This window comes from Petaurus breviceps, unplaced genomic scaffold (assembly GCF_028583685.1).
Source record: "Petaurus breviceps papuanus isolate PSGF00001 unplaced genomic scaffold, PetGlider_PUasm1.0 38, whole genome shotgun sequence".
Lineage (NCBI taxonomy): Eukaryota > Metazoa > Chordata > Mammalia > Diprotodontia > Petauridae > Petaurus > Petaurus breviceps.
Window position 1 is genome coordinate 72,483,013 of NW_027186304.1, and position 27,414 is coordinate 72,510,426.

The 27,414-nt window shown below is 36.5% G+C and overlaps 1 protein-coding gene across 2 annotated transcripts in view; it reads left to right on the forward strand.

The window, feature by feature from the left end:
* Positions 1-27,414, forward strand: part of NKAIN3 (sodium/potassium transporting ATPase interacting 3) — an 862,428-nt gene that overhangs the window by 479,772 nt on the left and 355,242 nt on the right. For both annotated transcript variants that reach the window (XM_069099517.1, XM_069099518.1), the window contains exon 3: positions 3,702-3,782. In XM_069099517.1, the coding sequence (XP_068955618.1) occupies positions 3,702-3,782 (81 nt within the window). The remainder of the gene's footprint in view (positions 1-3,701; positions 3,783-27,414) is intronic.

A 27,414-nucleotide genomic window follows, 5' to 3' on the forward strand; every position in this document is an offset into this window, starting at 1 on the left:
TATATTATATTATAGTATAAATATTATACACTTTAAAATTATAATAAATAAATCTAAAGTTGTTAGGAACATAGATAGAGTTGAAAGGGAACTAAAAAAATCACTCAGTACAATCACCTCATTTTACAGGTTAATAAATGGCGACAGAATCATGCAAATGGCAAAGAAAAGAGCTGAAACTCAAAATCTTGATTCATAATTCAGGAATCATTCTTCTGGATGCTAGATGAGCCTCTGGGCTGAAAAAGTAAACAAACAAACAAAGAAGCAAAAACTGATTTAGGATGTTCCCATAGTAAAAAGTTTGAATTTATGTGAATAATCACTAGCAAAGAATGATTTGAATATTTGAATTTGTATGAGCTACTGCTCATAATAAAGGGTAACAAGTATTTTCTAGGCCTTAAATATGTACATAACATGTATATAAATGAGCATATGCAAAATAAATAATTACAGGATTTTAAAACAATGAGTCATCATTGTTTCAAGTTAGAAAGGGTATGAGATTTATCAGCTTTTAAAATAATAGTCATGTTCACAAATTGCCCAATCAGAACATGAAAATTAAGGGCAAAGTCATTTTAAAACAGATTTTATTTTTTAAAAAATTCAAACATTATTAAAAGATAAGGGAATAACTCAGGCTAATCATACTTTACATGTGACAAAGAAGAAAACCACTGCATGCAAACCAGTAACATTCTATTCTAAACTAGAAGATACTTACGAATTAACTTATTATGGCCAAGATTAGAGCCTAGTGATGCTTTAATTATGTTAATTGATAATCCAAAAATCAATAGCATTTATAAAATACCTACTATGTGTCAAACACTATATTAGCTACTAAGATTCCCAAGATGAAAATGAAAGTGTCCTTGCCCTTGAGAAGCTTGAATTAAATAGGGAAGTGAACATATATGTGTTTGTTTAGTCATTTCATTCATGTCCTACTGTTCATGATCCTTTTGGGGTTTTCTTGACAAAGATACTGGAGTGGTTTGCCATTTCCTTCTCCAACTCATTTTACAAATGAAGAAACTAAGGCGAAAAGGTTAAGCAACTGGACCAGGCTCACACACTAGTAAATGTCTGAGGCCAGATTTGAGCTCAGGAGGATGAATCTTCCTGACTCCAGTCCTGGCACTCTATCCACTGCATAACCAAGCTGCCCATATAGAAGTATAGACAAGATATATTCAAAATAAATACAAGGAAATGGGTACAATGGTACTATCAGTTGGGGATCTATAGATATCACTTGAGCTGAGATTTAAAGGAAATTAGGGCTTCTAGGAAGCAAAGAATGTTCTCTGCAAAAGGGAACAACTGATGCTAGGGTGTAGAATTAGGAGAGTTATATGTATGATAAAGCAAGAAAGAATATTTGGTGAGATGATATATACATAAATGACCATATTTAAAATAAAATTAAAATTAAATATTAGCTATTTGGAGGGGAAGATCCTAGACCCTGGGGGTAATATGAAAGGACTCATGTAGAAGGCAACACTTGGGATAACCTTTGAAGGAAGCTGGAGATTTTAAAATGTGGAGATGAGGAAAGAATGAATCCAAAGTTGGGAGAGGACAAAACTGCTCTCTCTCTACAAAATCACAGAGACAGGAGACAAAGTATCATTTGTCATCAACAGCAACAATGCCAATTTGAACGAATCATATATAGACTATGAAGGAGAATAATATATAATAACTCTAGAATAATAGAGTGGGAAAAGGTTATAAAGGTTTTAAATTCTAGGCAGAAAAGTTTATATTTGACCCTTGAGGTATTAGGGAGCCACTGGAGTTTATTGTTCGTTGAAGGAAAGGTTAACTATTGATATATTCAAACCTATACCTTAGGGAAATCATTATGGCAGCTATCTGGGATTAGCTCTGATTCAATCTTTTTTTTTTTTTTTGCTTTTTGGTGGGGCAATTGGGGTTAAGTTACTCGCCCAAGGTCACATGGCTAGTGTTAAGTGTCTGAGGTCGGATTTGAACTCAGGTCCTCCTGACTTCAGGGCCGGTGCTCTATTCACTGCACCACCTAGCTGCCCTGAGACTTGATTCAAGACAGTCACCTGGTAGTTGATATTTTGATTTTGAAATTTTGCCTGTTATTTTCCACCAAGCATCAAAAAGTACCTGGAGTTCCTCATGGTTGCTTTGTACTCAGGCAAGCAGGAAGTAAACGTTTAGTCCTCTCAGGCAACCAAGTCTCAAGGATGATCGTAATACTTTTAAAGGAAAAAATGGTTTAACTTGCAAAGAGGCAGGGTTTAGGATATTTCCTCTGCGACAGCAGTGTCATGGGGAATATATAGAGTGGTGAGAAGCAAGTGGCAGGAAGATTAATTTATAATTTAACAGGCAACAATCATTACTTCTGAAAGAAAGCACTGATTTTAATTATTATTCTTATTAAATAAAAATAAAGTAGCAAAACAAGGATTATAATTTTCTGAGTAAAGTAAAAAAAAATAGATATTTAAAGTAAAGAGACCACTACTTGTACTTCCTGTGGGTGAGGATTCTTTCAAGTTAAAATATATCTTCCATTCCAAGTGTTATAAACTTTAATTTATTACAACTAAGTAGTGTGATTTGGTAAACATTTCCCAAATGCAGTTTGTTATTAACAATAACATTATGTTAAGGCTCACATTTATACAATGCTTTACAAAGAGCTTTATATACATTATCTCTTTTGATTGTCATAATCCTTTGAGGTAAATGCAGTTATTATTCCCCCATGAGGAATATGACAAGAGGGTCAATTAAATCCCTGACAATTCAAACTCAGTTCTTTCTGACTCTTCTCTATTATATGCCACCACCTTTAAGTATTTGGTTATGATGTTGAAAAGACTATTTTGGGAAACAAATTTTCAGGTTTTAAGAATGTATATTTTGAAGGTCCACGCTGCTGATTAACCTCTTAGTTTTGTAAGGTTCCATGTTTTTTACCTAGCATATAATTAACAAAAGGTTTCTGTACATCTCTTGAAAGGAAAATCAGGCCAGGAACCTCAATATTTAAACTAAATTAGAGCTGAAATAAGACTTAGAAACCATTTAGTCAAGTCCTCTTTTTTGTAGATGAGGAAACTGAGGCCTGAAGAGATTGCATGATTTGCCCAGTGTCACACAGCTAGCATTGTAAGAACGGCAATTTCAGCCCAAGTCCTTTGATGTCAAATATAGTGCTTTTCCACTTTCCTAGAGAGCTGTTGTAAAGAAAGAGCTTTCCATTTTCAGGCAATATCCTGCATCAGAGCAATGGGGATGCTGGTATTTGACTCAAAGCCTTTAGTAGTACCTGGCAGACCTAAGTAATTTTAAAATTATGGGTGACCCCACAGCAAGCTTGGATAATGGTGTTCATTGAAGGAGAAAATATTTAGAAAACAGTAATCAAGTCAAGTTTTTGGATTTACTTGTGCTGTAGGCTAGTAATGCACTTTAAAGAATAAATCTAAGCTTTACTGTCATCTACTAAAAGCTACAGAGGATATTGGATTTGTAATTTCTAGAGATCTTTGGGGACCTACATAAGAAATCTTTTCCTGGGTTCTCCCTGTCCACTCCTTCCCAGAAGACTTATGCTTATTGACATTTCTTATTATTGATCTGTTTAGTATATGAGCCTTTCATCTTCACATTTTTCTTCTTTTTCTTTTTCTTCTGTCTAGTACACGGTGTGGACTGCCCTCTGGGTCACCTGGAATGTTTTCATTATCTGCTTTTATTTAGAAGTAGGCGGGCTGTCTAAGGTGGGTTGATCATACCTTTAACTTTGGGGTGAAGAAAATGCTTTGGCAAATGACAATTATAATTCATATAATTTTATTGCTGGGTCATTGATCTCAGAACCAAGAGGAAGATTAATCATCTTTAAAATAGGTATTTGGTCTTTAAGAGGAGCTGGTTTATGAGTCAAGTGTATATATATGTATATATATACATATATATTAGCTTTGACTCATAGAAAAAGTAACTGTCTAAAAAAATGTAAATAAATATACAATTGAAAGCATATTTGGACCTTTATAATATACCGTCTTATTTTTGATTGTCATATGCTGAAGTGAGCAACACAGCTCTCAATATATCACTATGTTCAGTTGTAAAAAGTATAATGCCATATAGCTAGAGTTCTAAATGGGACAGTGCAAAATGTATTTGAGTATTCTTGGGCTTGGAGCAGTCAAAAGAATTGAGGAGGTTAATGCAATGGCATGTTGAACAAATTGGCAACACTATTGGAATACTAATTCTGACATGAAATAGGGTGATGACTTTTCACATTTGAATGGAGTATTCTATTACTTGCAACTAAAGGCTGTGGTGCAATGATTCATATTTCTCATTCTTGAGCAGACAGAAGACAGTGTCTTGGATGAAGCCTTATACAAATTTTATTTCCAGCCACACAAAAGTAAATGTTAGGATAGTTGAGAGGTTTCATTATGACTTCTGCAAAAATATTTTTGATTGCCATCCGAATGTAAAAGCAGATTGCATTGCATTTTTATTTACATGACTTGAAATGATTTTCCCCCCTTATACAGCAACACAATCTGTTACTATGGAGCAGAACCTTAGCAGCATCATTAAAACAGGAAAATCACAGCTTTTTTTTTTTTTATTTCCCATTACCAGTTTGTAAGGACACAAGATTTGTAGGGGGCATAGATTATTCCTGTCTGCTACTCCAATTGTAAGGCCAAATGGGGGGAGGGGACTGATCTGCTCTGCCCTGATAGGCCAAGTGTAGGGATGCAGATACTTTGAGAGAACACTGCCATACTGGAGAAAGAGGGGCCCATGCTAGGATGGCAATAAATATATGTAGAGTCATTGGGATTTGTTAGGTTAATTAGGTTGAGTTTAATCATGAGATCCAGTCTTTCGTGACAAGGGGTCAGAATGGTGTAATAGATAACCAGGCCAGGTCAAATATCATATAGAAACAGAACAAATAAGGCATAATGCTAGGGATGCCCCAGGGTCACATGCAAATGTTTCCATGAGATATGTGGAGCTTCTTTTGCTGTTTACATTTGCTCAAGGTAGCTTATATTCTTTTATGAAGTCTTAGGTCTTGTTCCCACTCTGGCTACTACTGTGCACAGTTATATCTGGGTAAAAGTGTTCTTTTGTTTTGAGGATGCCGCATAGTCCTCTGAAGGCCATAGGACCTCGCCCACAAGCATCTGTAGATAAGATCTGAGAAAAAATGATCCCAAAACATTCTTCTGCTGCTAAACTCTATCTAACAAAATACTAGTGAAGTCCATTTTGTAATAAAGATAATTCAGTAGAATCAAGGAATAAGAAACCCCCACAGAATTTTCTTGAAAACCCCCAAAGATGGCTTTCCCTTTGTTCCATACTATAATAACTTTATAAGTAGAACTGGTCACCATTTTCTTTTGTTGTCAAATGCATTCAGGTACCACTACATATTACAGCACTCACAATAAATTCAATATATATTGAAGATAATATTAATTTATTTTCTATTATTAATATAACTAAAATGGTATAAGTAAGCACTATTCTGTCTACCTTAGACAAATTTTTAAAGTCATTTGACAATTCAGATTTTCTGAATAAGAAATTCATATAAGAAGTCATACCTGTTGAATTTAGACCCAGGACATTTGGATTTGATTTGTATTTTCTGTCTTATCATTTTAACTATCAATCTGAAGTAATATTTATCAGGCATTGAGAAATCGTATTTTTTTCTTTATATGCGAATACTGGAGGGATTTGTGAATGCGATCATTCATGTCTAAATGTTAAGACTCACTCTAAAACAAGAGTGTAAACTAAATGAGGAAATTTTACTGGTTGATCTTTAAATGACTATCCAGGCTTATCTAAGGTATGGTATGCAACTCATTAAGAAGTGACTTTCTGTCTCCCTGGAAGTTCTCTGGCTGCTGTATTAATACCATTCCTTACTCTGCTGGTATAATCCCTCCTTTTCCAAGCCTGGCCTACATTCTTAGCTCCTCCTCTTAGGAATGTGTGTGTAGCAGGCAAAGAAACCAAAATTGAGCCTTCTTCCTTCCTTACATAATCTAAAGCTCTGTCAAATCCTCTAAACCCTCTTGAGCATCAGTGATTATTCTCTGAACTGGAAAATTTAGGGACAGCAGGGTATTTGTGACTTTGTCAAAGGAAAATATATTCTGTTCCCAAACCAGTAGTTGATTGCAGAAGGCAGGGTACATCTGTCTTTTTCTTTACAAATAACTATTTAAAACAAAGCAATCCTCCTTCCTCCCACTTCCTGCATTCTGTGGTTAAAGCTTAGTTTTTTACTATGGGTAATGACTTAACTTATAATTAAGCTTAACACTTACTTGCGTATGGAGCTTGCAATGTTCCAGGCACTGTGCTAAGCTCTTTACAATTATCTCATTCTGTCCTCACAACTCTAGGGAGGTATATACAGTTATTATTATCTTCATCTTATAGATGAGAAATCTGAGGCAGACAGAGGTTAAGTGACTTGCCCAGGGTCTCACAACTATTAAGTGTTTGAGGCTGGATTTGAACTCAGGATTTCCTGACTTAAGGCCCAGCACCAAGTCACTTACCTGGTTCTATGCAAAGGGCATTCTTCCCCACAAAGCAATGCTCCCAAAAGAATTCATTTCTCACCTTGAACACTAAAGCATGCTAACCTACTTCCTCAAGTATCTAGGGTTTGGGGCCCTGTAAGGGTTATGGGATTTAAAGATCTTCCATGCCCCGTTGGACTTGCTGATGTAGCAGGAAGGGGCGGAGCAAGAGGAAGCGGAAGCCAAGCTAGCGTTCCTGCGGTGGCTGGCAGTGGTGGGGACGCGGCAGCAGCAGCAAAGGCAGCTGCAGCGCAAAGCCCTTTTTGACTTAGGCAGAATTTCTGCTAAGGACTCCTGCTGAGGACTGCCAGGGGCCGGAGCTGCTGGGAGCGTGCTTCCGGGACGCTGGGTGGTTGCTGTGAGTGGGGAGAGGAGGACCTTTGCCTGAGGTAGCCTGTTCTGTTTTAAAGGCTTGAAAATGTGGGTGCTTTCTACTTTGTCTACCTGTGCCAATATCATAACTACTCTGATGGCTTTCACTTTCTGGTTTTGGGACTCAGTCTTTTGGTATCTTAATAAATTTTCTAGTTTATTTCCCCATATGGCAAGCATGACGTATTTTGTAATGGATAATTATATCAGCATATTTGTAATCTCCATAGGCATTGTGAATATGGCATTGCTGATACAGGCCCATTTAAGGTTTTTTAAAGTTCAGAGGACAAACCTTAATTATCCTTTCTTCCTGTTTTAAAAGATGCTTGATTGATTCTATGTCAAGACTTGTCTTAGCAACCTATGTTTTACATTTATCAGATCATTCCTTATAGAATCTGGGGAAACACTACAGTGGTAACAACAAAATTCAAGTACTGCCTTCCCTGTTGGAGGGATATCCTAGCTTAAAAGAAAAGAAAGTTAATCCATAAGGTTTTGTTTTACCTTTGGGATCTGTTTTTGCCTGGTATGTGAATATATATGTGTTTAATGGACTAGAAAATCACAATATTATGTTCAAAACAAAATAATCAAGAGACACTGGTGTGTCTAATTCAAGAACTAGGTAGTCCCTCTGACCCATTTTCTATGCTAGGGAGAAACAGTATCATATATCATTTGACTTAAAGTAAGCAGCCATACCTAAATCTCTCTCTCTCTCTCTCTCTCTCTCTCTCTCTCTCTCTCTCTCTCTGTCTCTGTCTCTCTGTCTCTCTCTCTTTCTCTCTGTCTCTCTCTCTCTCTGTGTGTCTCTGTCTCTGTCTCTTTCTCTCTGTCTGTCTGTCTGTCTCTTTCTCACACACACACTTATTCACATTCACTGGAGCCAGTATCCAGAACCACCAAAATTAAGGTATAAGCTATCATGATTCCTGCATAAAGTCACACCACACTTTGGGGGCAGCTAGAGGATCGGCTGGATCCAGAGGCTTGTTAAAGAGAGTTAGAGTCTTGTACATCCCCTATGCATGGACGTTTCACTTTGGGTGGTACAGATGAAGAGGCACCGATTATTAAAGCAGCATGGGAGGTGGAAGCCTCTGGCTCTAGACAGGAAATTCAAGACAAGGGAGGAGTACTAGGAAGGCAATCAGTAGTAGAGAAAGAAACTGTTGCAAGAAAAGCTAGGTCTCTAAACCACAGCTTTCTTCACAATAATACAACTGCTGTTTTTCTGCCTTACATTGTCTCTGGGCTGGAGAAACTTTATTAAATACTTCGGTTTAGAATACCTCCTGTTGTACTTCAGAGAATATAAGGAAAGAAAACACTAAACATCAATTTGAAAGTTGCGTTTAAAACTACTCTGCTCAATGTCAGTAAAAACTTTTTTGTTAAATTATGGTGTAGATTTGCCCTATGGTCAAATGTACTATCATAAATCTCTCTTTTGGGAAAATGGAAAGACATAGCATTTTTCACATTTAGAACTTTTGGAGTCACTCAGTGCTTTACTCAGTGCAATATTGCAGATGGTGAGATTGAATGAAGTGACTTTTTAAAAGACATTTCATAAGTTCTTGGTAGCAGACCCTAGAATCCAAATACCAGCCTCACATCTGTGACCATGTTAATTGGACCATGATGTTTTCCTGTGATGTTGAAATATTGAAGCTTCTCCTGTACTGCCTCTATTCCTCATCCGGAGAGTAAATTAAGCAACCTTGGAAGCGACTCAGGGTACTTCTCAGTCATTCATTATGGCCATTAAGGGCACTATTAATAAGTTACTACTTCTGTTTTAGAACCCTTGGGAGCTTTTCTTTCTCTTTCTCGTGGTATATTTGGAACATAGAGCCATATATCCCTTTCCATTGGGTACCTTTTATGAGACTGAAAAGGAAGTGATTTTGAGAACTTACACTCCACTGCACACTCTTTGATTACAAAGGGATTAGGCTGAGGTTATTAATGGCTTCTTTTATGTCTCAAATTAGCACTATAGGCTATTTAATATTTCCTTATTACTTGCTTTTCATGGAGCCATGCAGATCTTGTACATTAGTGAGCTGAGAGAGTTTTCACTGTATCCAGTTTCCATAGCCCTCGGGTTAAGTATTTGCATGACAATGCAGAAATGGTCTTGAACGTGATAGAAATGGGAAGGACTGATGTGAAGAAATGCTGTATTGGGTCAAGCATAAACTCTGATCAAATATTAGAAGCCATATGGAGAGGGGGCAGGCATCTATCCATCTATTTGAACTGTTCTAAGAGTAATAAACACTTATCCTCAAAGTTGTCCTTTTAGTTAATCACTATTGGAGACATATAGATGATTTCACATATATCTGATCTTTTAATGGATATGTCATTCACCTAATTTGGTGCAATGTAATATTAATATTATGTAATCCAGTAAGTAATTATATAACAAAAGAAAAACAATATAATCTCTGTCTTCTACAGTCAAATGGGGATATGACATGCAGAGGGGTGTAATTTTTTTCTCACTAGTGCACAATAATACTTAATTTCTTCCTCATATAATTAATCCCCCCTCTTCTAAATGACTCAGAAAGGAGTCCAGGGTAATTTGAATTGACCTACCCAGTTAACCCCGGAAGGATATACAGATCTCAAAGGGACAATTAGAAGGGGTTGGAAGTTGAGTAGCTCTGGATAACCTCTAGCTACTTGAAATCTGAGGGAGAGACAATATTAGATTGACAAATTTTCCTTAACTCACCTTGGTATAGGCATGTAACCCTACCTGGAGGACTGATAGAACTGTAGTACAAGGGTTTAATCCTTCCTTGGCACTACCTTACAGTAAGTTATAGAGAGGTCAAGTGCTTCTGGCCAAGACAGAGGAAATCTGGAAACTCTTCCAGAGATAGAGGACTGGCATCTGACTAGGTAGGATACAGTCAGTTGAAGTTATAAAAAGGATGGATGCCATCCACCAGCAACCTACAACTACAGGAAAGGTTTGTAGCCAGTAGAAGAACCATGGAGAAGTAATAATGCTGAGGGATGATCTTTGCCATACCTAGGGAACTGTGGAAGATTATAGGCTGAGTAAAAAGTGATACCTTTCATTTATTTTGTCTACCCCTTGTATGTACAGAGCTGCTGGCATGTTGCCTCTCCAGTAAGAATGGAGGGTCCTTGTGGCCTGGGACTGTGCTTTTTCCTTTCTCTGTTTCCCTAATGCTTAGCACATGGGGAGTGCTTAATAAAAGCTTGTTGAATGATTGATCAATAACCAGAAGAACCATGGGGGGGAGAGTGAGGAGGAGCTGGCCATACTACTGTGTACTAGAAGAAATGCCATTTCCAGGGCTTGATTTCAAGTGACTATAACTATGTAGGCCTTTGGAAGAGGGTTGCTATAGGTGTCTATAATGGTTTTCTGTGAGCTCTGTTGTGAGCCCTACTGATAAGATTTCTTTAACCTATAAATAAAATCACTCTTACTTCAAACCTTGTGAATCATGTGCTTGTAAGAAGTATTGGCTATCTCTAGCGTCATGCAGTGATGCTCCTTTGTTTTTTACTTGGGAGCAATGGATCAGAGAAGTGAAAAAGATGTCAAAGAGTACCTGAGGCGTAGGGCTGGGCAACCTGTGGCCTCGAGGTCACATGTGGCCTTCTAGGTCCTTGGGTGCAACCTTTTGATTGATTCAAGTTTTACAGAACAAGTTCTTTTATTAAGGGAATTTGTCCTGTAAAGTTTGGATTCAGTTAAAGGGCCACACTTGAGGACCTAGAGGATCACATGTGGCCTCAAGGCTGCAGGTTCCCCACCCCTTGCCTATGTCCTTTGTACCATGTGAAAGTCCTTGACATGAGTACTTTAGCACAAAGTAGATTGTGATAAGGACAAAGGAAGGAGCTATTTAGTTTTCTAAGCAAATTTGAAGAGGAAGTGATGACTTTAAATTTGAGGGTGAAAGGAAAGTTTTTTGTAGTGGTGACACTAGAGTCACTTGAAGGAAGGATTTCAAAGAGATGAGGAAGGAGTGTGTTTCCGAGTGTATTGGCCAGGCTATGTGAAAAGAAAGGCAAAAGGGGCCAACGTGAGTTGGAGAATAGCTACTAGTCAGGTTTGGTTAGAATATATCAGACATAAAAAGGAGTCTTGTGAAATAAGCCTGGAAATCTGAGGTCCCCCACTAGTATAGTTTTGCTCTCTATTTCTTCCTGTTATTCATTTAACTTCTCCTCTAACAATTTGAATGGTATACCATTTGGTACATACATGTTTAGTATTAATATTAATAGTATATATTTAGTTTTGATATGATGGTACTTCATTGTCTATGGTACCTTTAAGGTGTAGTTTCCTTTCTTACCTCTATACATTCCTATATGAGAAGATGATACCTGTAACTCCTAAGAACTTTTTCATTATTAGAAAAGTTAGAAGGAGTATATATAGACAGAGGGCACAGGTGTGAGTTGAACATGAAGGGATGATATCTAAAAAAAATAAAATTCTGGGGTGAGAGAGGAATGCACTGGAAGAAAAGGAAAGGAAAAGGTAGAATGGGGCAAATTATCTCACATAAAAGAGGGAAGAAAAAGCTTTTACAGTGAAGACGAAAATAAGGGAGGTAAGAGGGAGTGAATAAGCCTTACTCTCACCAGAATTGATTCGAAGAATGAATAACACATACACTCAATTAGGTATAGAAATCTATCTTACCCTACAGAAAAGTAGGAAGGGAAGAGGGAAAGAAAAGGGGTGGGGGAAATAGAAGGGAGGACAGATTAGAGGAGGGGATAATCAGAAGAAAAACACTCCTGAGAAGTAACAGGGTAAAAGGAGAGGGGGGAATCAGATGGAGGGAAATACAATTAGCAATTGTAACTGTGGAAAAAAATTTTGCAGCAAGTGTCTCTGATAAAGGCCTCATTTCTCAAACATATAGAGGACTAAGTCAACTTTATAAGAATAAGAGCTACTCCCCAATTGATAAATAATCAAAAGATGAACAGTTTTCAGATGAAGTAGTCAAAGCTATCTATAGCCGCATGAAAAAAATTATTTGACTCACTGTTGATAGGAGAAATGTAAATTAAAAGAAGTCTGAGGTACTTACTACCTTATGCCCATTAGATTGGCTAATAGGACAGAAAAGGAAAATGACAAATGTTGGAGGAGATGTGGGGAAAAATGAGTTATTAATGCACTGTTGGTGGAATTGTGACCTAATGCTGTAGAGCAATTTGGAACTATGTCCAAAGGACTATTAAATCATGCATACCCTTTAATCTAGCAATACAACTATAGGTCTATAGCCAAAAAGAAATTTAAAAAAAGGAAAAGAATCTTTGTGTACAAAAACATTTATAGAAGCTCTTTTCTGGTGGTAAAGAATTGGAAATTGAGGAGCTGCCCATCAATTGGGGAATGACTGAACAAATCGTGGCATGTGATTGTGATGGAATATTATTGTGCTATAAGAAATGATGGGGGCGGCTAGGTGGCATAGTGAATAGAGCACTGGCCCTGGAGTCAGAAGGACCTGAGTTCAAATCCAGCCTCATACACTTACCACAAAAAACTAACCATGTGACCTTGGGCAAGTCACTTAACCCCCACTGCCCTGCCTTCTCCCCTCCAAAAAGAAAAAAGAAAAAGAACTGATGAGCAGAATGCTTTCAGAAAACCTGGAAAGACTTGCATGAGCTGATGCAAAGTGACATGTATTGTACACAAAGTAACAGCTATATTGTAAGATAATCAGCGGTGAATAACTTCATTATTCTCAGCAATACAATGATCCAAGACAATTCTGAAGGACTGAAGATGAAAAATGCAATCCATCCCCAGAAAAAGAATTGATGGTGTCTGAATACAGACTGAAACATTCTTTTCCTACTTTATTTTTATTCAGGTTTTTTCTCTATGTTTTCTTTCACAACATGTCTAATTTAGAAATATGTTTTGTATGATTACATATGTATAGTCTATATTGAATTGCTTGTCTTCTCAATGAGGGGAGGGAGAGAATTGAGAACTTGAAGTTTTAAAAATGAATGTTAAAATTGTTCTTATATGTAATTGGGGAAAATAAAAATACTAAAAAAATAATAATTTTTAAATGGATATTAAAATTATCTTAAAATATAATTTAAAAAAAGATGATATTTAAAATGATGAGGAAACAAAATGAGCATGTAAAGGAAGACTGGCAATAAAACATAAAAGGTCTTAAATAAAGGTAAAGGAATTTGTATTTTGTTTATAGGTAGTAGGGAGCTTCTGAAGGTTTAGGGTCAAAGGAGTTAGATGATAATGTGGTGTAACAGGAAAAGTCCTGGATTTGGTGCCAGAGACCTGGTTTGTGTGCCAGCTCCCATGCTACCTGTACCCTCTCAGGCTAGTTACCTAACCTCTCTGAGATTCATCAGTAAAAGTAGAATAATAATATACTATTTACTTTATAATTTTGTTGGGTGAAAAACGCTTTATAAACATAAAAAACCTATGTAAATGTGATCTATTATAGTCCCCCATGTGCATTAGGGACATCAGGTTAGCACCTGTGTGGAAGATGGATTAGGATTAGCAAGAGAACAGTTACAGGGAGAGCATTTAGGAACTATTACAATGGATGAAATCGTGCTTGCACATGAAGGTGTGCTCTTTAAATACTAAAAGTCTTAAAGATTTTCCCCCAAATGCCTAGAATAAATAGAACCTTTCCCATTCTGTTTTAACTTGAGACACTTAACTTTAACTTTAACACCCCATGAGAGTGATCTCCTGTGGAAAACTCCAGCAGAATACTTCCCCTAAGCAGCTGGCAAGGGCCAACAAAGTCATTATCCTTTTTTGAGGCTTTTGCTCCCTAACTTAATTTATCTTTCTGAATGTTTTCTAAGCAAAATCTTCATTGCAGTGGAGGCTGACATTCTACACAAGACTTTCCAGGTTGGATACTTGACACCAATGTGCTCTGTTAGGAATGTCATGTTCAAGTGTGTGTGTGTGTGTGTGTGTGTGTGTGAGAGAGAGAGAGAGAGAGAGAGAGAGAGAGAGAGAGAGAGAGACAGATTCTCGGTAGCAGTTGAGCAGTTACTGTATATAAGGCACTGCACAAGGTATGGTAACATTAGAATTAAGAGACACATTTCCCCTCAGAGACTTATAATCAATCTGTTATTTTATTTTATCTGCTTCTTAAAAGATCTATTTATATTTTGTGTCTTAGGATTTGTTTTCTAAGGAAGTTCATATCTAAACTTGTTCCAATCTGTATATTCTGAAAGTGAATTCAATCTTAGCTAACTAAATAATTCATTTTAGAATGGTTTTTTTAGAAAACTTTTTAAGTGGCAGCTGGTTGGTGCTATAGCTAGAGCACTGGACCTGTAGTAAGGAAGATCTGAGTTCAAATCTAGCCTCAGATACTTACTAGCTGTGTGACCCTGGACAAGTCACTTAACCCCAGTTGCCTCAAAAAGAAAGAAAGAAAAGAAATCGTATTTTGCTACCTGCTTATCAATTCCAAAGAATCAAAGACTATAAGTTCAAATCCTACCTCTGTGACTATGTGACTTTAGGCAAGTCACACTAGTCATTCTGGGTCTCAGATTTGTGGTTTGTTCCTCACTTAGAGAGTGAAGGAGCCAGACTAGATGACTTTTACAATCCCTTTCAAGTGAAAGTCTTTAACCCTGAAAAATACAGTTTTAATCTAGTAAGAGTTAATCTCTCACTAGTAACATTTAAACTGGTCTGGTTAGGCCATGGCTATGACTGTCTCTTATCACTCCAAGCATCATTATAAACACCTCTTTAGAGAACCAAACAAATGAAACTTTTTATGAATCTGAATAAAGTATTGCCCATGTCTGACAAGGAAATTTGAAGACCCCATAAGCAATAAACTTAATGGTACAAATAAGTGTAAGAAAGTTCGAGAAGAACATCATGTGGAACAAAAAGGACACAGGTAAATGCCATTGGGAGCCTGCATCTTCTTTCAATACTAATTGGCATGGTTAGCTAATAGGATCTCATTGCTGGGCAAACTTCATCCACACGATGCATACACAAAGAGGAATACCAGGTGACATTTAGGAAGCCTCACGAGATTATCAAAGGCAGCATGATAAACATGTTTATTTGCATTTCTATTTACAACAGGATGGCAGCATGTGCCTCTGGGCATCTTTATAAAATAAAACAAGTACAGCACAATTAAATGATAACATATGAACATTCATTTGAAGAGCAGATGAGGCTAGAAGGCAATTTTCTGCTTTACCCTCTGAGACACTGTTAAGGTAAGAAATGAGTCACTTGAATGTATCCCAGAAAGAGATATCAAACTCATTTAAATAATATTAATAATAGCTACCATTTATATGCATTTTCAGATTTATAAAGCATTTTACATGTTTTAGCTTATTTGTTCCTCACAACAGCCTTTGTAAATATGCCCATTTTATAGATGAGGAAATTGAAGCATAGAGAGGTTAAATGACTAGCTAGGAAGTGTCTGAGGCTGGATTTGAACTCAGGTCTTTTTTTTTTGGCCTTTTTGGAGGGGGGAAGGCAGGGCAGTTGGGGTTAAATGACTTGCCCAAGGTCACACAGCTAGCAAATGTTAGGTGTCTGAGGTTAGATTTGAATTCAGGTTGTCCTGACTCCAGGGCTGGTGCTCTATTTACTGTACCATCTAACTGCCTCAAACTCAGGCCTTCTGATTGCAAGTCTTGCATGCTATCCAATATGTTAACCAGTGATCTCTACCCATCAGCAAAATGCATTGAAATCTACTTTCCCTTTTAGAAAAGCTAACCCTGTGCAAATATTTATTTGTCAAATTAGAACAGTATGACTAGATAAAGAATTAGAAAATAAATTCTTCAGGGTTGATTTATTCATAGGGAACAGTTAAGGTGATTTGCTCATAGGACACACCCAATAAGAGTGTGGTGATTTAGTTTGATTATTTGACTCGAAGTGGTTATTAAGGTGCCTCTGCAATTTAACACCATTTTATAGAATCCTTGTATGTCAAAGGTGAATCTGAAGAAAAGGGAAAAGATTTGAGAAGGAGATGGGAAAGAAAGGAAGAGGAATAATGATTGGTTAGGTCACCACTAAGACTGGGTATAAGGGAGTAAGGCAGGACTGGGGAACCTGCAACCTTGAGACCACTGTGGCCCTTTAGGTCTTCAAGTGTGGCCCTTAACAAAAGGATTTCTTCTGTAAAACTTGGCCTCAGTCAAAAGATCACACCCGAGGTCTTCACCACCCCTGGTCTAAGGTTTTGAAGCAAGGTATCACCTGCTTTCTCCTTTTAAAAGCGAGGGTTAGCATTATGGTAATTTAGAAATGCTTCTATTAGGAGCTACTGGGAAATGAAACTCCTCTATAATAAAATAATCCTCTGTTGGTCCATTGGTGATGCTTTTTAGTTAAAATATCTCATAATACTATCTAACATTTCTATAGTGCTTTAAGGTGGCAAAGTACTTTGCAAATATCCCATTTTATCTCCACGATAGCCTTGGGAGGTTAGGTGGTATTATTATCCTCATTTTATAGATGAAGGAAACTGAGGCAAATAGAGGTTAAGTGACTTGCCCAAAGTTACATAGTTATTTAGTATTTAAGGCCAGATTTAAACTCAGGTCTTCTTCACTCTAGGTCAAGCATTATATCCAGTACACTACCTCACTGTTTCTGGGTGATTAAGGCATCTAGATGATCCCCCAAATCTCAACTACCTAGTTGATAGGATAATTGATTTCCAATAGCTTTAGTACTGAAAGGAACATTAGAGATTATGTAATCCAGGGGTTCTTAACCTTTTCTGTGTTATGGAACCCCTTGACAATCTGGAAAAGCAGATACACTAACCCCTTTCCAGAGCAATGGCAACTACAATCATAATGGAATATAATGCTCCATTTCAGCTAGAGATTAGTAAAAATATAGATGTACTTTATTTCCATTCAAGTTCCCCAAACTCTATGTATAAACCCCAAGTTAAGAACCCCTGGTATGGTCCAACTTTCTCAAAGTACAGGTGAAAATATTGACATCCAAAGCAACGTGATTTGTCCAAGGTCACATAGATATTAAGTGTCAGAGCTGGGAATGCAACCCAGATCCCCAGGTTCCAAATGTGAGACTCTCCAGTGATCTCAGCTGACAGTCCACCATTATGGTAGTAAAACATTAGTAAAAACAAACAACCTCGTCACTAAGAATAATAAGAAAGCTATATACAAACTGGTAGAAAACTTACAATATAACGAGCTGTCTGAAAATGTTCTCTAAGAGAACAATTGGGAAGATGTCAGGGTCATGACCTTGAAGCTTTCCAAGCACAAGTGATGAATCTTTACAGCTGAAGGAGAGGAGGTAGGGAATGGGATTTGGGAATGAACTAGTTTTGTTTCAAAGCAAAGAATTTCACTGTCTCCATTCTCCCCCAACTTTTCCAAAAATCTCATCCTGCTAAGCCTCCATTTCAGAGTGTCTTCATCCTTATTTTATAGACTTACAAGGAACTTTTCATAAGAGTTACAATGCTTTTCCATATCTTTCTTTTTCTGATTTAAGGAAATTGGTAAGAAATAGTAGAACATAGTCTAGCTCTCAGTCTTTCTTGTATTAACTTGTGGTTTCCTGATTTCCAATTTCACGATCTGAATGCATTGGATATCAGTATATTAAATCACAAGCTGACTGGCCTACATTTTAAAAATTGATTTTTGTCAAGGAACTTTAACTTAGTGTTATAATCAGACTGATCTAATATACAAGAAGTAGAAATAAAGCTGAGGAGGGAAATAAAATGTTTAAAAAACTGAACCCCATTTTCATGCAGCAAAGTCACTTTAATCTAAAGGTTGTAAAAATTAATTTTATGTAACATGGCTCCAAATGTCCCAAAGAAAGAAATTTTAAGAATGTCAGGGGCTGATTTATTAACTTTGTCATTGTGGTGAAGCTGATTCTTTTTCTTTAGAATTAGATGCAACTGATAAATAGCAAAAATAATAAAAGTTAACAATATGCTATTCACAAATGAAGATAGTTACTAACTTGGAATCAGCATGGCATTTGATTGTAGCTGTTCCATTTATACCCCCATACTCTCACCTAGGATCCCTTGTGAAATGGTATATTTTTGGTATACTATGACTAGTATCAGTGATAGACTTCATAGGCTTGGAACAGAAGAAAGTTAACTGATTCTTACAAGAGTTGTCTTCAACCAACTGAGCTCACTTGTGTAAGCACTTAACATGATTGGCATTAAATGTATATGTTTAGGGAGGATAAGAATGGTTTTAAAAATGTAATGAGGTTAATGTCATCATGCGACCATGAAATTGTCTTCCTAAGTAAAAGGAACCCCAGGAATATCCCCCAAAACACGTTTTTTCTTATCACCACAATAGACTAATTTAACTAAAAGTCAATTCAGATAAGAGTTTGACAGCATCAAGTTGATAAGTCAAAAAGTATTTGGGAAGCACATAAAGCAGGAGTCCTTCACTTTAACCTTGTGCTATGGACCCATTGTACAGTCTGATGAAACCAATGGACTCTTTCCCAGAATTATATCTTAAATGCATAAGATAAAATGCTGTATAAGTGATTATAAAAGAAACCAGTTACATTGAAATATTTTATAAATATGATTTTTTTTAAACTTCATGGACTAGGGATTAAGAATTCCTACTCTTGGGGTGGCCAGGTAGCACAGTGAGTAAGAGCACCGGCTCCAGTGTTGGGATGACCTGGGGATTGAATCCAGGCTCAGACACTTAGCACCCACCCAGAAACACCTGGCCGTGTAACCTTGAGCAAGTTACTTAACCCCTATTGCTTTAAAAAAAAAAAAAGAATTCCTACTTTAGATAGGGGAAAGATGGGGAGGAAATTTGTAACTCAAAATCTTATGGAAATGAATGTTGAAAACTAAAAATAAACAAATTAAAAAAAATAAAGAATTCCTACTCTATTGTGTGCCCAGCATTGTGCTAGATTCTTTAATACAATTTAATAGGCTCTCTTTTTGGGTCAACTAACCCTATTTTAGGTATAAGTTTGCTATAGTTTAACTGGAACTAATTCCAAGTGAGTCACATGGCATTTTAGCTCTCAGGCATTATAACTAATTAATGCATTATTTTATTTGACTATAGAATTAATGTGGAAAAAAAGTAATCTGTTTTGGGATTTGAAATCCTAGGGAACATTCAAGCTATTAACTCTTGGCAGGAAGGGTGTTCTGAAGGGAAGCATGTGGATCCAAGCCCATTGCTTTATTAGAGAAATCTTCATTTTGTTCAGTACTCTTATTTATCAGGAGACATCCCGAATGTGTCATGACAGAAAATCTCAATTGTTGCTTACTAAATATAGTTTAATTGTACATTTGAAGGGTGGTAGGGGCGGAGAAACTCCTTGATTTTTGGTTCTGTAAAAAAGACAGACTAGTGTTTCCCCAAATCAATGACTGTCAAAATCACCTAAACACTGGATGATCTGCATGAATAATTTAAAGGACAGCTTTGTTAACTTTGCAGTAGTCAGGTTATCTATGCAGTGAGACACATTGTCAATTGCCAGCAATTTGCAGTGTTTTTGAAAACCACAGGCAGCAATTTACAGAAAAGAACAGTTGCTGTACTCATGTGACATCGTCTTGATTTAAGCTGTCATTCCTGAGAGCTGTTAACTGACAACTAGAGTTGGGAATGAGGTTTTAAAGTTTAGTAGAAAACTCTTTTTACTTGAGCAATGTCTATAAGAGCAATGTGGGAGAACCCTGCATGCTATACATCATGTTGGAAAAAAATGTACATATGAAAATGAGTATTTACCATAAATAAATCAACAAACAAATGAATAACATCATCCTTGTAGGAATGGCCTTACAGATAGAAAGTTAGCCTGAAACTCAACAAAACCTAGATTCAGTTCCTTCTTTTGGTAGATAATTGTGTGTGATCCTGGGCAAGTCATTTGCTTTCTAGATGTTCTAATACTATACTAACACTAACACAATAAGTTGCATAGAAAATACTTTCATTAGTAGAGGGAGTTTCCTCACTCAGGATTCCCCAATTCCTACCCTTCCTTAGCTTTTAAAATTATCTTTATGGAGTCAGGGTTTACAGTGATGTACAGTGGTAGTGTATAGTGATGTACAGCAAGGTGTTTCTGAAATATTTTCAATCTTTGTAAATATACAAAATGCTTTCATCACAAACATAGGTATCCCAAAAGGCTTAGTGCAGTTTTAAGTTGAGAAAGCTTAATACACCACTAAGACTTCTGAGACACACCCGTATATGAGTTTCATGTCTTAGTGATTTGGATAATCTTATTCTCTCTTCCTCAGGTGGTTTATGTTCCAGTACCTCATCAAAGGAAAGGGAATAATGATTTCTTTTTCAATTTATTTTGGTACCTACAATTCTTCTTTTAAAAAAAATCTTAGTTTTCAATTTCCACAAGATTTTGAGTTACAAATTTTCTCCTCATCTCTCCCCTACCCCCATCCCAAAATGGCAAACCTGCTGAATACCCTTTGCCCCAATCTATCCTCTCTTATGTCCCCCCATTACCCCCTTACTTTCTTGTAGGGCAAGATGGATTTCTATACCCCATTACTTGTATATCTTATTTCCTGGTTGCATGATAAAACAATTTTTTAACATTAGTTTTAAAAACTTTGAGTTTCAGATTTTTTTTCCCTTCTTCCTTCCTCACCTGCCCCCACTGGGAAGATAAGCAATTCAATATAGGTTACATGTGTAGTGACCCAAATCATCTCCATAGTTGTTATGTTGTGAAAGACAGATTATATTTCCCTCCATCTTTTCTGCTTTGATCCTGTCCCTTTTCAGAAGTGTTTGCTTCTAACTACCCTCTCCCCAATCTGCCCTGCTTTCTGTCATGCCACTTTTTATCCCCTTCCCCCCTACTTTCCTGTAGGCTAAGATACCCAATTGAGTGTGTATGTTATTCCCTCTTTAAGACAAATCCAATGAGAGTAAGGTTGACTTATTCCCTTTTACCTTCCTGCTCTTCTCCTCCATTGTAACAGCTTTATCTTGCCTCTTTTAAATGATTTAATTTACCCTATTCTATCTCTCCCTTTCTCTTTCTCCAAATATATCCCACTCTCACCTCTTAATTTTATTTTTAGATGTCAAACCTTCATAATCAATTCATGTTGTGCTCTCTATGTATACATGTAAACACATACACACACATATATACATATGCACACAAACACCCCCTGTATATACATATATACACATATACATATATATTCCTTTCAAATATCCTCATACTGTGAACAGTCTTATGAGTTACAAATATTGTCTTTCCATGTAGGAATGTAAAGAGTTCAACTTCAATAAGTTACTTATGATTTCTCTTTCCTGTTTACCTTTTCATGCTTGTCTTGCTTCCTGTATTTGAAAGTCAAATTTTCTGTTCAGTTCTGGTCTTTTCAACAAGAATGCTTGAAAGTCCTCCATTTCATTGAATATTCATATTTTCCCCCAAAGTATTATACTCAGTTTTGTTGGGTAGGTAATTCTTGGTTTTAATCCTAGCTCCTTTGACCTCCAGAATATCATATTCCAAACCCTTCAATCCCTTAATGTAGAAGCTGCTAGATCTTGTGTTATTCTAATTGTGTTTCCACAATACTCAAATTGTTTCTTCCTTACTGCTTGTATTTTCTCCTTGACCAGGGAACTCTGGAATTTGGCTATGATATTCCTAGGAGTTTTCTTTTTTGGGATATTTTTCAAGAGGCGATTGGTGAATTCTTTCAATTTCTATTTTGCCCTCTGGTTCTAGAATATCAGATTAGTTTTCCTTGATAATTTCTTGAAAGATGATGTCTAGGTTCTTTTCTTGATCATGGCTTTCAGAAATTCCAGTAATTTTTAAATTATCTCTGCTGGATCTATTTTCCAGGTCAGTGGTTTTCTTTTTTTTTCTGAAAGCAATTGGGGTTAAGTGACTTGCCCAAGGTCACATGGCTAGTTTTTGTGTTAAGTGTCTGAGGCCATATTTGAACTCAGGTCCTCCTGACTCCAGGGCCAGTGCTCTATTCACTGCACCACCTAGTCGCCCCCAGGTCAGTGGTTTTCCAATGAGATATTTCACATTGCCTTTTATTTTTTCATTTGTTTGGATCTTGATTTCTCATAAAGTCATTAGCTTCCATTTGCTCTAATCTAATTTTGAAGGAATTATCTTTTTCAGTGAGTTTTTGAAAATCCTTTTCCATCTGGGAAGTTTGGTTTTTTAAAGCATTCTTCTCCTCACTGGCTTTTTGACCCTTTTTTGCCAGTTGAGAGGGTCTATTTTTTAGGGTATTATTTTCTTCAGTGTATTTTTGGGTCTCCTTTTGCAGGCTGTTGACTCACTTTTCATGATTTTCTTGCATCATTTTCATTTCTCTTCCCAGATTTTCCTCTACTTCTCTTACCTGATTTTCAAAATCCTTCTTGGTTGGAGGTGGTTGGAACAGGAGCTCAAGCAAGTTCCTGCTTTTACTCTGCCATCTTGATTCCCCTGGTACCTCCATCTCTTAACACAGATTCTAGCACAGAAGTAAAATACTGGCTGATTGACTAAGAGTTACTGTCTTCATCTTCTCTAAGACATCCTTAGAAAAATAAAGGTAAAGATCATAGATGTAGGGCTGGAAAGCTCAAAATTCATCTAGTCTAATTCTTTCACTTTATAGAGAAGGAAACTTTGCCTCAGGCAGGGGTGGGGATCCTGTAGCTTTGAGGCCACATGTGGCCTTCTAGGTCCTCAAATGCAGCCCTTTAACTGAATCCAAATTTCACAGAACAAATTCCCTTAAGGAAAGGATTTGTTCTGAAAAACTTGGACTCAGTCAAAAGGCTGCATCTGAGGACTTAGAAGGTCAAATATGGCATTCTAACTATATGTGATGCCATAAATATAACATAAGGCAACATGGCATAGAATATACAGGATCAATAGTTGGCCTGGGAATCTGGAAGATTTGGGCTCAAGTCCTATCTCTAACACATACTGGCAATAAGACCTTGAAAAAGTCACTTAAACCCCCTGCACCTCAGGAAATTCTCTAATAAGTTGCAAACAAGGTTCAAATCTACATTAGTAGAGAAAGCATCTCTACAGGAGCTCCCTATGCTGATGAAATCACAGGTATATTTTTTTGTTGTTGTTTTGAAGCCATATTAGAAAGTAGGAGATAAATGGAAGGATGTGTCAAAGGTACCACTTGGGGGGATATAAATAAAACAATTGCTGCAATTGGTTTCACTGGGTAACCAAAGGCAATAAGAATCATCATTTCATGGGACATTGAGCCATCTCACGTTGCAGTACTTATTATGAGCATAAATAGACTGACCACCATGAAGATAATTGTAGTTCATGAAATAATATTCTTCATGGAAGATGAAGAACTCCCACTGATGAACTATTAGATCTATCAAGGTGTCAAAAACATGGCAACAATCAATACATTCCTCTATAACCATCTTGAAAGCCTCTTAACAAGTCAAGGTTCAGTAAGCCAGTGTTTTAATTATCCTCCTTGCTCAGATAATTCATACCTATAATCACAATTCTATATACAAATTTGAATTATAGATTCTTTATGTGAAACCACACAGGACCATAATCCCTATGTGTATGGGAAAGGGTCACTGTGGTTTAGTGGTGACATAAGTCAGAGGAAACTCCAAAGCAGTTTTCTATGTTGCCTCCCCATTACTGATGTGTACATACAATCTGAGTATTCAGATAAGTCTTAGGTTCAGGATTTGGCAACTTGTTTTAATACTTCCTTTTTCCTTCAGTTTTCTCTCAAAAGAGATCAGGATGATGATTGTTTAATAAATTGTCTTTTTATCTTTCACCTCAACTTTCAAGTGCAAAGTGAGAGATACTGGACCTTGATTATAAACAACAGAAAGTAAAGTGTTGGGTGGGCAAAGATTAATATGAGTCCATTATTGTAGCATTACCTAAGATATAAGATTAGTAACCTACAAATTGTACATAAATAAATTGGGATAATCTTGGCCTGCTGTCAATATTTTTTTAAGTAATATCAAATTGGATGAACAAATCTAATAATTTCCATGAAAATATACTGGTGTGGAAATTATCAGGTTATATTTTATTGACATAATTTTGTTATTATATAATCAGGGAATCATTTAATCCAAATTCCCTATTTTACAGATGAGGGAAATTAAGTCCAAAGAAATGTAATGATTTGACTGCAGAGCTAGGACCAGAATTCACCATTCTTGAACCTGAGTCCAGGGCTCTCTCCTAGTCACACAAGTTGATTTTAGGAGCATGGAAGAAAATTTAATTAGTTTTTGCGGACTAATTTCAATTGAATAATTATTAACTACTTTAAAGGTCATCCAAATGTGAATTTAAATTCTCTTAATCTATCTTGTGGTTATCATCAAGGCAATGCATAAAATAGTTCCAGAATATAACTAGAAATAGCTTCTCGTAAAAATACAAATAGATTTGATTTTGAGATTAATTTCTTTAAATCATGTGGATTGATAAATTAATTGATATTTAATTCCCTTCTTAAGCATGCATAGTAGCCACCATTAATCAATAAACATTTCAACATGTCACCAATTTTATTAAATACTTAGCAAATAATGAATTCATTTCACATGCTCAGATGTCAATCTCAGTCAGGAAAGGTGTAATTTCAAGAAATAAACATTGTCCTCAGTAAAGACATGAATGTAGAGACATATAAGAAAAATGGCACAATTGAATTACTATGTGAAAGGGAACAAAATAGTTGTAAGTGGGATAAATTTTGACTTTTTTATGGATGAATCCTATTGTAAAGAATGAAATCAGAGTCACCAGATTTTGCTGAAGGTAGGATTCTGTTTTAACGATGGTGACTTCAGTGACTTGTCAATTCAAATCCATATAGCTCAACAAATATTAATACCTACTATATGTAAAGCATGGTCCTAGGCACCTGAGACCATACAGAGTTTGTATAAAACATAATTTTAACTTTCTTGGAGCTGAACAAGTCCATATACAAATAACTTCCATACTGCAGTGAATCTGTCTTCTTTTCAATGTCGTGGAAAGCTCCTTAGTGAAAAGAATTATTTGTCTTTTTATCTTTTATCTTAGGCACTTAGTACAATGCTTGGTATGTAGCAAGCAATAGATTAATGCTTATTGAACTGAATTAAATGAAACAGACTGGGCAGGTAGATGGCACAATGTATAGAGTGCTGGTTTGGAATCAGGAAGATTCATCTTCATGAATTCAAATCTGGCCATGGACACTTTCTAACTGTGTGACCCTGAGCAAGTCATTTAACCCTCTTTGTTTTAGTTTCCTCATCTGTAAAATAAGCTGCAGAAGGAAATGGTAAATCATTCTAATATCTTTGTCATGAAATCACCAAATGGGATCACAAAGGGTCAGACATGACTGAAATGACCAACCAACCTAAACAACAAAACAAAAACCTAAATAACAACAAAAGACTGTAGCCTATTTATGCGTGCCCACCTATGGAATTTTAGTCTATGCTTTTTCATTGGTTCTTCACAGGGGGCCCACCCAGCATTCTGAGTGCTTTCTTCTAATTTTTTAATATTGCATGGATACCTGCAATGTATATGAGCTATCCGTTTGGCTATCCTTCGCTTTTCTTTTGTGACGGGCCCATTTTTCTATTCACATGTTTTCGTGTTGACTTCCTTTACATGATTTCAATGTGTCATGGTCAATTTGTAATGTTCTTCAGCCTGGTCAGACCCAACTTAGACTTCTCTATTTGTCCTTTGGATGATCCTTAACTTCAGTTCTTCAGAGAATGAATAAATGAAAAAAGTATTTATTACACACTATATCCCAGCCAATATTATAATTGCTATATACATTTACAAATAGCATACACATATATAATATATACAAATATAAACAGCAAATGCAAAATTGAGATAGAATGTAGGCAGACGCATAGATGGGAGTGGTGATCATGGAGATATTGTCTTGGTAGTCATAATGATGGTGAATTAGTCCATAAGTCAATCAATCTATCTGTCCTTTATAGAAATAATGATAAGATTTGATTAGCAAGCTGAAAACAAGTATAAATCCTGCCAAATTTATTGCGTGGGAGGGGAAACATACTCAGGGGCAGAGAGAAGGGTGAAGACAATGGTGGCTACATGGTGTAAGATGCATAGTCTTATCTAGTAGTCTGGGGCTGAGTTGATATAGTAGATTAGTAGAGTCTGTACACTCTGACCAATCAAGATAGCTTCTTGAAACACAAATAATTTTAACATAAAATTATGCAAAAATATACAAGAAGTGTAACATGTGAAGTGATTAGTTACATGAAATCATTGGTTAGAAAGGACATTACTAACTTTGGGGAATAAGGAGAAGGTAGTTAAATTAATCTTTCAAACTTGGGCATCCCAAACATAGCAACATTCCGGACATTTGAGAACTGTATGACCAAAGGGGCAGAGGTTGGAAAGCATGGATTGGATCTAGTATTAAGACTGGAATCAAGAATAACTATGTGTTACTTCTTTCTCTGAAATCGAAGCTCACGCAGTCTTGCTTTTCTCATCCATAAAAATGGGATTAATCAAACAATATGCAAGCATTTATTGAATGCCTTCTTTGTGCCAGACACTGTGCTAAGTACTGGACGTACAGAGGTAAAAAAAACTATCTCTGCTTCAAGGAGCTTAAAATCTAGTGGGGAAGACAACATGCAAACAAATATATACAAACATGCTGTAAACAAGATAAATAGGAAATAGTTAATAGAGGGAAGGCCTTGGGATGAAAAGGGGTTGGAGAAGACTCTATGGAAAGTGGAATTTTTTCGGGGACTTGGAGCCAGGGGGAGAAATCGTTGCAGCAAAGGAAGGAGAGTGTTCCAGGAATGGGGAACAGCAAGAGGAAATGCCCAGAGTCAAGAGATGCAGAGTCTTATTCCTGGGACAGCCAAAGTCGCTAGATTAAAGAGCATGCGTTGGGGACTGAGGTATAAGAGGATTGGATAGGAAGGAGGGGCTTACGTTATGAAAGGCTTTGCACGCCAAGCAGAGCATTTCGTATTTACTCCTGGAGGAAATAGAATAATAACAGTTGTAGCCTTTACCTTTTAGGATTGTTATGAGGATCAAACAAGATAATGTGTGAAAACCATTTAATGAATATTAAAGTATAAATTAATGTTAGCTGTAGTTGTTCTTATTGTTAACACTGGTACTACTACTGCTACTACTACTACTACTACTACTACTACTACTACTACTACTACTACT